The sequence below is a fragment of the Dermacentor albipictus genome, chromosome 5 (genome assembly GCF_038994185.2).
Source record: "Dermacentor albipictus isolate Rhodes 1998 colony chromosome 5, USDA_Dalb.pri_finalv2, whole genome shotgun sequence".
NCBI lineage: Eukaryota > Metazoa > Arthropoda > Arachnida > Ixodida > Ixodidae > Dermacentor > Dermacentor albipictus.
The window spans coordinates 162,016,722-162,027,815 of record NC_091825.1 but is presented as its reverse complement, the minus strand read 5'-3'; the positions used below and the strand labels follow the sequence as shown (position 1 = coordinate 162,027,815).

The 11,094-nt window shown below is 44.5% G+C and overlaps 1 protein-coding gene across 4 annotated transcripts in view; it reads right to left on the bottom strand.

Annotated features, from left to right (window-relative positions):
- Positions 1-2,154: 2,154 nt before the first annotated feature.
- Positions 2,155-11,094, bottom strand: part of LOC135903996 (aspartyl/asparaginyl beta-hydroxylase-like) — a 66,934-nt gene continuing 57,994 nt past the window's right edge. For 3 of the 4 annotated variants that reach the window (XM_065434506.2, XM_065434503.2, XM_070539232.1), the window contains 2 exons: positions 6,048-6,178; positions 2,155-2,547 (listed from right to left, as the gene is read on the bottom strand). In XM_065434506.2, coding sequence (XP_065290578.2) covers positions 2,397-2,547; positions 6,048-6,178 — 282 coding nt within the window. In that variant the 3' untranslated portion in view covers positions 2,155-2,396. Of the gene's footprint in view, positions 2,548-3,083; positions 4,901-6,047; positions 6,179-11,094 lie in introns of those variants that run through there. The other variant, XM_070539231.1, reaches the window with a different exon arrangement.

Below are 11,094 nucleotides of genomic sequence, written 5' to 3'. Positions count from 1 at the left end.
TGAGGAGGGGGTCTTCTGTGTTTGCCGCAAGATGGCTCTGCGTGTGCGCCAAACGCAGAAGAAACGTAGCGGAAGCGTACTTCGCTGCTCACCTAACTGCGACTTCTGTAATTTACATGCTGATAATTACCGATATACACCACAGTGTAACTTTCTACGGTGTTTCTAAGGCAACACCGCATTCACTAGAGGCACTTTTGTCCCACTTTGAACCCTTCAACTCATGGCTGAGTGGTAGCGTCTTCGTCTCACACTCTGGAGACCTTGGTTCGATTCCCACCCAGCTCATCCTGCAAGTTGTTTTTATTTATGAATTGCACTCCGCCATTTTTCGCTCACGGCCAACACCGACGACACCAGCTTTTCTGCGACACGAGCTCCTTAACGCTGTTGCGTTAAAATATATAGAACGCAAATGCATTTTTTTGTGAACATTGGGATAACTATTTCACTACTGGCGCTATGTATTGTCAAGAAGTATTTTGTTGAACTGTATTTATTACTTCTTTAAATGACTATCAATTTGGCATTTGTACAATATTACTGTGGCATGAAATCAAGGGCTTGACAACAGCTTATCTGGTTGGGAATTAATTTGACACAAAAAAAGACAGACCACAGTCACAGTGAAAATCTTACTATGGTTGTTGCCTTTCCTGTGCTTTTGCAGTGACATGTAAAATCAACCTTCGATTATTGTAAACATAGTAGGTAGAGCTAACTATAGCACCTGCAAAGCTGAAACAAGCCTGGACATTGAATGTATACACTGCAGCTACTGCAGTGCTTTTTAAGGTGGCAACTAGCCGTAAGTGAAGGGAGTGTTAGCTGAGCTATCAGCTGGCTTGTAGAGGTATAGGTCTAGAGCACAACTTACAAAAGACGGCTACTAGCTGTGGCCTTAGCTAGAACAAACTGTAAGGTAGACGTCTACTAGCTGGCCTTGTGCTTCTGCATTCAGACAAAACAACACCCAGACTCCTGAAAGCCAGCACCGTGTGAAGTTTGTGTGCAAACGAGTCAGCGGATTAGCAATGGCAGAAAAAGTCATTCTTTATGCAACAGTCAGATATTACCTATGTTGCCTTACTACTAAGACATACAAAAATTTTAATAAGGTACATGTCTTTCCATCGTACTTAAAAAGTGCTTTTTTATGAAAACTTTCATAATCATGCACTTTGCCTAGTGACAGTTTTATTGATCACTTGAACTTTATCACTTTCTTATAGAGGTAAAACTTCTCCCCACATTTTTACGACTCTCACTGGACTATATGTATATATTTTTTCTTTTATCCTCCAGGACTCGTCGAATTTGCTAAAGTTTTATTTCATTCTAGCTTTAAATCTTGCCCCCTAACTTTCTGGCACCACTGTTACTATGCGAGCTTCACTACAAGCACACCTGTAATGTAACATACCCCTTATGTAACACCTCCTAGTGGGGTCTTTAAGGTAAATAACTGAAAAAAAAGAATGAAATGAAAATGCATTGCAGTAAATGTCCCTTGGAGGCAAACTGCATGCCATTACATTTTTGCCAAAGTCTTGCCATCAGAGTGTGTGGAATGGGGTAATGAAAATGCACACAAAGAAAGAGGTAACCACGGTACAGATATTTACCTTTTAGCTTGTACCTTCAAAACACATAAATGGCAACTGCAGTTCAATAAATGTAGATTATTTTTTTATCAGAAGCAAGTCAAATAAAGGAAACTCTTGTATACATAAAAATATGGGTAAACAACATCTTAAAGCCGAAAGCAAGGCATTCGAGGCACCAAATATTTAGTTGTGTAAGCAAGGAAAAAAAATTATGAGGTTTTACGTGCTAAAACTACTTTCTGATTATGAGGCATACTGTAGTGGAGGACTCCGAAAAATTAATGTGCACCTAAAGCTAAGTAGATGGGTGTTTTCGCATTTCGCCCCCATCGAAATGCGGCCGCCATGGCCATTGTGTAAGCAGGAGTGAGAACAAAAATGACACCTTTGATTGCAACAGGAAAACAGGACTTTTAAGGCCACTGTGTTCTGCTTACCCAGTGGATGTGTCGCAGTAATGTGGCAAGGCAGCACGTGACAATGCAATCCCGCTCAGTGAACTATTATGATGCTGCCAGGCACAGCTACTAAAGGAATTGTGAGCAGCTTGTCATCATGCAAAAGAGAAGGTGCAGCCTTTTTATTTTTCTTTGGCAGAGTCCCAAAGAGCACCGAACAACAAGCATGGAATCCTTACTAAACTTGTTTCAATAAATAAGTCAAAAGCGGCTACATATAACACAAAGACACTGTGAAGTGGCAGGTGAAATGTTCGAACAAAGGCTAACAAATTTATCCACCTTAAAAATTAAGCACAAGAGTTAAAAGCCAGAGGTAAGTGTATAAAGACTAGATTGGTGACAAGTTGGCTTTTTGAATGGCCGACAAATCGGGATGCCAGAAGTCAACGATGAGCACTAGCCGCAAGCTGTCCCCTTCGTGCCAAACTTCATGCTCAAAAGAGTCGTCAAACATTAGCACATTGCCTTCTTTCCATTCCCTGAAGAGAGGACAAAATTGAACAGTATGAGTGGATTCCAGCACATAATGTAAGAGTGCACATGAATTGATGAAATATGCTTGACTAATTGGATTAAAGGTTCTGAAGCAAAATTGGGGCTTTCAGAGGTGCGGAAATTTGGGGCATCAGATTACCATCAGCCACTTGTTACGCTTTAAAGTGCACTCAGTGCCCCGTACATGAGCATTCTTACTTTCCGTCACCACCAGGATGTTGCCATCCTGGCAATAAAATCAAACCCAAGAAGCAGTATGCCATACCCAGTGAGTCACTGCAACTGGTAGAGTGCAAAACACAGTACAGGCATGGTATGTAAACAAATATGTGAACAAATGGCAAATTAATTCCTCTCTGAAAGTCATCTCAACATACAGTAATCCCTCATTATAACAAAGTCAGCGGGGCAGCGAAAACATTCTTTATAAGTGGTAATTCATTAAAAGCGACCACTAAAGAAAAGCTAAAGCAGTCAAACTTCAATTGTGCCACAAATGCGAGGAAGTCAAAATACAATGTATTCAGTGAAGCAAAACTTTATTCAGGTGCAAAAAAGGCAGTGAGCATTGGCTCTTTCAAGTTCTTACCGGGTGCGAGCAGCCCCTGCTTTAATTTTACCAAGCATTGCATGGAGCCGTGGTCACAGCCCATGCATTCAACTTTATTTCACAGAAGGCGTAGGTACTCCACTGTTTGCACCATAGTTGGCACTTGACGTGGCTCTTCGTCCACCACCTCTTTGTCCACGTCGGGGCCACCAACAGTGTCAATTAGTATCTCTACATTCATCACTGGGGCGACCATGGGAGCAGCAGCATCAGCCAACCCGAATGTCTCGAAGTCGCCTTCTACCTCTTGGCCAGTGATTTTATTAACAGCCTCATACAGATTGCTGCAAGTCCAGTCATCGTCAGTGTAGTCATCGTAGGGGTCGCTGACGACGACATGGAAAAAGCTGGCGCACGCAAAGCAGTTGGTGACCTTCGAAGGTGCAAGTTGATTCCATAAAAAGTTCAACAAATGGATCGCAACAAGAAAATAAATGTTGTACCTCTTGCGGGCGTCATATGCTGTGAGCATGCGCGGCAAAAGAGCCTCACGGTATAGCTTTCGGGTGGTCTCATTGATGCCCTGATCCATCGGTTACAGTACCGCGATTGTGTTTGCAGGCAAAAATTCTACAGAGACTGCCTTGAGGTTGTCGACCTTCCCATGGCTCAAACAATTGTCAATTATGAAAAGCGCTTGGCGATTATTTACGTCGAACCGTCTATCCAGAAAGTGCACGTAGTCTTCAAAAATAGCAGCAGTCATCTATGCTCGCTTGTTACTCCTGTAAATGCATTGCTTGAGAATAGTTGCATTTAGGAAATACTGCGGCTTCTCCACCTTCCCCAGTATCAACAAGGGAAGATTGTCCTCGCCTGTTGCATTGGCACCAAACAGCACCGTTGACGTGCTCCTTGCTCTGTTTTCCTCCGGATGAGGATCCGTCAGCAGCAGTGAACATTCAATTCGGTACAATCTTGTAGAAAAATGTAGCCTCATCTACGTTGTAGATGTCTTTGTCTTCTGTGAACCTTGTCTTTGTCAAGGTTCACGGCTGCACTTCTGCCAACGATCTACTTTGAGGTCATGCCATGTCGTTTCTTGAACTGCTCAAGCCAGCCATTGCTGCACTTGAAATCGGTATGGCCCATTTGGAGGGTGAGAGCTTCGGCTTTTGCAATAAGTGCAGGTCCATGTATGGGGAGATTTGCATTCCTGGCGTTCTTCAGCCACTATAGAAGTGCACCTTCCACTTCGGGGTATTTCGAATTGCGATTCCTCTTTCTCTTTGCCGAGAAACTCTTTTCAAAGCCATCCAGCACAGTTTCCTTGTTTTTCAGTACGGTTGATAAAGTAGCTGGCGGTATGCAGAATTCTTTCGCGATGTCAGTTTTCTGCTGGCTGCCTTTTTCCATGTTTTTTATCAGCAAAACTTACTGCTCCAAAGTCAGACACTTTAGCCTGGAGGCTGACGAGGCCATTTATCACTGTAGACCACAAAGGTACACACGAGGCACACCTAACGAAGCACTTCAAATAACACACAATCACATGGCCTACAGCATGGATCCAAACGCACATGCCATTGGCATCAAAGTGACTGAATGCAGCGGGCGATGCAGAAGGCAGAAGCTTTAAAATGTCATCACGGCATCTCACTTACCTCGTCAGTGTGTGCTGGTGATGGTGATGGTTGCAATGGAGGGCTTGGCATCGACTTCACGTATAGTGGAAGAAAGGCGATCGTAGTTGTGGAGACCAAGAAGCAGGAACCACGGAAGGACACCTATTGGGAGGGCAGGCCGGAAGAGGGCAGGCAGGAAGAGGGCAGCGTTGGAGGACCAGCGATGTTGAAACTGGCAGCGAGGAAGCGAGGAGTTGACATGAAGGAAAGTGAGAGGAGTGACTGGTGTGGAAATGGCTTGCAGACTGGAGGCGGTAGGAGGAGGGGAGGGCAGTGGCCGCTTTTATAGAGGGGGTCCGAAGGTCATGGAAGACTACGAGAGTATCATGCTGGAAAGCACTGCAAATGCCGTGGCTCGAGTCTGAGGTTGTGTTTGTTGTGCTTATTTTTTAGACTGTTTGTCTTAAGTCAGATGGCGCGAATCGAGCATGACTGGCTCGAGAAAATCGCCGAGGAAACACCAGCTTGCACTGACCCGCCATGTTGACAGCTTGACTCGCCGCTTGTGACGCTTGGATTTTTTATGTTTTTGGCAAGCTATCGGTCAATTTGCACTATCAAAAGTGCAACGAAGCTAGGGGCGGTGTTTTATTGCGGTGCAGGCCAATTATGGTGAGCGGTGAGCAAATTTTTGAACTGGCTTCCCCACAGTCGTGTTCTCGATTTGTTAACGTAGCTCCTTGCATCGAACGTGGCACTTATAATCAAAGGGACACTTCTTTTGCGCTTTTCGGCATGTTTCAGCACTGGAAGTTCTCTTTAGAGCAGTGAAACATTGCTCATCGAGCGCATCCCATGGAATGCAAGAGGTCCGCCTACAGTCTTTTGGCCACTTTTCTGGCATCACAAAGCGTCAGGAAAACTTTATTTTCTTGTGGATTCTATCATGGGGGACACCAGTGATGCGATGTCAACCGAGAATAACAGTTCAGGCATCAGGCACTCTGCACCCGTGCATTTGACAGCTTCCGGTCACTCCGCAGTAAACAGCTGGGAGAATTCGGCACTCGCTTGGTACGGCCTTTTACGAGGCGGTCATTGGCCATGGGTTTGGTACTTTTGTGGCCTGTTCTGTGCCTGCATGAGACTAATTCGTCGGTGGTATTAAGTTGACACTGCATGTGCAATAGGGTCGCCACCACTAGGCGGTGGCAGAAGCCATTTCAAATAAAGCAATATTTCAAGTAAAGTGATTTTTGTTATAATGAGGGATTACTGTGTTTTAATTATACCAGCAACACTATACTACCTTGTCTCATTGGCAACTCGGATGCGAACTTTCGGTGGTACAACAAGTCCAAGGTGTGAGCGAAGCCTGCAGTTTGTTGGCCCCACATGTGCCCAAACGTGGGTGCCTGGGTGCATGACTGAAAATTTTGCCTGGAACGAGACACAAAAGTTAGACACCTTCTTCAAGGGGAAGAGACACAGGAATGCTGCATACATTAAACGCAAATGGCACACATAGAGTGTTGTCATGTTATGATAATCATGTTGAGCACTACAATACAATGACCTGTATTTTTATTCTAGCAACATTTATACAAAGATTTTGAGATTACCGCCGCTTTGTTGTCGCTCAGATTTAACTATCAGGTTGCGTTTGTATTTTTTTACCTGAATCATTGCTTACCATCTTTGTAAAAGAGAAAAAGTTCGCTGATGATTATGATACTCCTTAATGCGAAGTTTGAACACAGCTCTATAAATATTTTCATTTTGCACGCCAATATTTTGTATTGTCATGTGGTAGTAAAGGTCAAGAATATAGTAGCAAAATTGTGAATGGCAAGACTAACTCTTTATTGGGTGCACCTGTTCCCAGAAAAACAGGCTACACTCAAAGCACAACGATAACGGTGAACAGAGTCTGTGATCATCGAAAATCTGATCAGCTGGTCAAGCGCATCGGGTTTTATACACGAGTCATCGAAGGTTCCAGAGTAATCACTGCTGCATACATGTCTTCCAGAAAGTTCTACACAATTTGCGTTGCACGTAGATGCAATCAGATTACACAAGGTTTGGCGATAACAGGTAGTGGATAGAACCATTGATAACATTCGAGAAACTTCTGATGCATGCAGGCACGTGCTGTGCCGAGCAATAACATTTGTTAGACGATGAAACGCGATCACACGATAAAGGTAAAGAATACACGTGTCAATACCCACTCCTCAAGGAGCATTGTCCCGATGCTACAAACATAACAGGAAAGTGAAAAAACAAAAGCACGTTTAGCAAAGAAAAAGTAACAATGAAACAGAGCCCCAAATTTGTCAGCACTTGCAGAATGGCTTAAGCCACACAACATGTACTATTTCAGGTCATGAGCGGTGCCACTGTGATAGTGAAATACCATCTGACACAACGTCATAGTCCAGTGCGCCAATTCGTAAGATCATGCTGAGTCCGAAGTAGCATCGCAGAAGTTTGTCACTAAGACCTCGTCGACATATTAGGGTCCAAACCCAAACACGGTTGCCGGGCTGGTACTCCACGTATCGTTGTCGGAGGTTGTAGTGCTGCCTGTCGGTCCTCTGCTGATTCTCTGTGCAGGCGGGCGAGCTGTCGGGCTTCTTCAGCGCACTGTAGATATGTGGCGATGTCAAGATTCTCTTTGTCGTGACGTTCAGCAACATGGCGTAGAGAGTTGTGATTGGGTTCCTTCCGTAAACCAGCTTGAACGGCCCAATCTGCGCTGTTTCTTGCACCACTGTGTTGTAAGTGAAAGTTACGTACAGCAAGACAGCATCCCACATCTTGTGCTTGACATCGATGTACACTGCAATATTGTCGGCGAGGGTCTTGTTCAGCCACTCCGTAAGACTATTCGTCTGGGGGGGGTAGGCAGTTGTCCTCCTGTGGCTTGTCTGGCTGTACTGCAAAATGGCCGTCTGCAGTGAAGACCGTTCCTCTATCAGTGAGGAGGACTTCTGGGGCACCATGTCGCAGCAGGGTGTTCTTGACAAAGAATTTAGCAACTTCACCCGTACTACCTTCAGGCAGAGTTTTTGTTTCGGCCTATCGAGTAAGGTAGTTGGTAGCCACGACGGTTCACTTATTTCCATATGTTGACGTCGGAAAGGGTCCCAACAAATCCATCCCTATCTGCTGGAATGGCCGGCAACGAGGCTCAATAGTCTGTAGTGATCCCGTTGGCCTTGTCGGTGGTGTCTTGCATTGCTGACAGTCTCGGCGTGTCTTGACGTAATGGGCAATATCGGCGGTCAGGCACGGCCAGTAATACCATATTAACTCGATCCTAATGCGCCCTCGATCGTAACGTGCACTCGTTTGCCATGACTTAAAGAAAGAAAAGTCCTTTACAGTACTGTGCATCTCATTCTTTCATACAGAAATACAACTTTCACGCATTTGGAAAAAACAAAGATTTATTCCCAACGCACTGAAGTTGCAATAAATAAAAAAGTCGCAGTTTCACATGAAAGGCGAAGCATCGATTACGACAGCAAATTAGTAGACAGCTATACGAAAAGTAAGGATAGTAGTTTTATCGGCCGTATGAACTTTTAAACATTTGCTTACTACTAAATTAATAAGCATGGTGTCACGCGCACACAAGCATGAACACGTCTCCCTCAATGATCGCGGAACCTCTTTAAATGCTGGAGTGAGGAAGTACGGCAGCAGGGGCGAGAGAATTTACCTTTCTGCGACCTCTCGCTTCGACGCAGACTAATCGACGAGAACACAGCGGGGTGAGCCTAGATGCGTGGACTCTTGTCTCTGCCACAGATCCCTTTCAAGATAGGGGCTGCGCGGCCGCACTGTACTTAGCAGCCGCCGATGTAGAACGCCTCTCCTGTTGGCGCGTTCCGCACGCTAGTTTCGCAAACTCTGAATGCCCATGATGCGGCCCGATTTCCGTCCGTCTCTGCTCTGCACATGTGATCGCTTGCCTTTCAGTTACGGCATCATGATGAATTCGGCATGTCTTTGCAGTCGGCACTTCCATGTTGATAGAGAAAACACAGAAAACAGGAAGACAAACGGTGGACTGACTGACTTTAGCACACTTACTACAGTGCATGGAGGAAGCTATGGCAGCTAGGCTCGAAGCATGTAAGAGGTGGCCATCTTGAAATGCCAACGGCGATGTGGTAATGCAGATTTAAGGTTGTACTTGATTCTAAAGCGCACGAAATTTTCGGACCCGGTTTATCGAAAAAAGTAGTGCGCGTTAAATTCGAGTAAATACGGCCTTTCCTGTTACAAAAACACTGAAAGCTATAAACAGACAGGACGAAAAGAAGCAACACACACCACACACACTCACTCACAACTGATACTTAATGCACTTATGGAAAAAATACATGTATAAAAAATGGAGGCGCGATACATATCAAGACAAGGTACAAAACAAGCATACATCCAAGGCACGTGCTAACATTGATTAACAAAACTAAATTCTTTGTCATGCAGTAATAAGGATAGTTGGCTTACAGTGCAGTGTTCTTAGTGATATGATAGGCTTCTGAGATTTCTCATGTGGTTTGGTTAGGGTGATGGAACAAAATGAGCGTGTTTTTGAAGATGTGTTTACATGGACACGATTTACAATGTGAGGCAAGATGAGAGGATGATGTGCCGTTTAATGAATTTTTGTGCTCTCTGAGGCGTACATTGACACATCAGCCTGGTTGGCCAATGTACATATGACCACAGCTTAGGGGAATCTTGTATACTGCTTCTGAGACACAATCAACAAAACAATTAACATGTTTCTGGATGCATTTTCCTATCACCCAATGACATGTCCTGTGCCCTTCCCTGCACAATGGAAGAAATACGACTAAGCCTGTGTGGTGCAAAAAATGCCACCCAACGCCATAACACTTTGCCACATTTTTTAGGCCGTGTGAATTTTTATGTACATAGGGAATAACTGCCAATTTTGTGTTTGCTTCATTTTGAGCAGAAGGACGGTGCCCACAATTTTCTGCCTTACAATATGCATGAGCTTTTCACAAACTGATATGATGAGGAGCATAGGGTAACCTGCCGCCTCAAGGCGTTCCACTTGCATTTGGAAACTCATGCTCAGCTTGTGCACACAACTTTTTTCCCAGGCCGCACGTAAGCATGACAGAACAATTCCGTGCTTTACAATTTTTTAGTGCCCAAACAAGAACTCTAAAACTGGTTTTGTAGAACGTGGATTGTACTGCCAGCAAACATGATCTGCACCAAAATTCATGCACACATCAAGAAAATGCAATCTATAGTTACTCGACACCTCAGAAGTGAATTTTATACCCATGCCTTCTTTTTCAAAGCAAACAACGTTTTCATTATTGTGCAACACACGTGATTTGTCAATAAAAATCGAATAATCGTCCACATATCTGAAGACTGATACACCCTCCTGAAGTTTCGCGTTTACAGCACTATCTACCGTGTCAAGAAAAATAAAACTTAATATTGGTGCCATGCAAGAGCCTATACAAACACCTGATTTCTGCATGTACAGTTTTCTGTGCCAAAGCACGAAGGTAGACGTTAATAGGTCGAAATTTCTAAAAAGGACTCAACCAAAATACTTTTCCTGCATCCTCGATGCCATCCGAGAGAATCCGAGGTGCCCAGCAGTCGGATTATGTAAGGCGTGCAGTACTTCTGGATGCAGTGCTGAGGGAACAAAAAGAAAGTAGTTGGTGAGGACTGGTGAGAAGTTCTTTACGAGGACGTTGTTCTGCAGGTAAAATGAAGACAATCCTTGCCTAAATGGCCTAGGGACAATGTTGCTGTTACCTTCCAAATACGCAACCAAGTTTTTTAGCTCTGGGTCTGCTTGTTGCTGTTCAGCAAAGTCTTCCACACTTATTGTTCCTAGGATGGTGCCGTCATACTCGTCGTCTTGCGGCGGCAGGTCAGTGAGGCGCGTGATAGGCAGTCGTCATTAGACTGCTTCCAGCCGGTTTTGTAGATGATGGTTCTGTAAAATTCCTGGAGTCTCAGACTGCATCGTGCGAGGCGTCCTGAAAGGTCCTTTGAATTTGCCAGCCAACACAAGGCGTGGTGGTTGCTTATGACTTTAAAAGGTCTGCCATAAAGGTTGGGGCAGAATTTTGTGGTAGCCCAAAATGATGGCAAGGCATTCCTTTTCCGTTGTAGCATAATTGGTTTCCACTTTCGACATTGACCAACTAGCGTAAGCAATGACCCTTTCAAATTTGTCTTTCATTTGGACGAGGATGGAGCCGAGGCTTAGGCTACTTGTGTCGGTGTGGATATTACCTTTGGTGTCGGCGCCTTTGTTGAAGTGGGCGAGC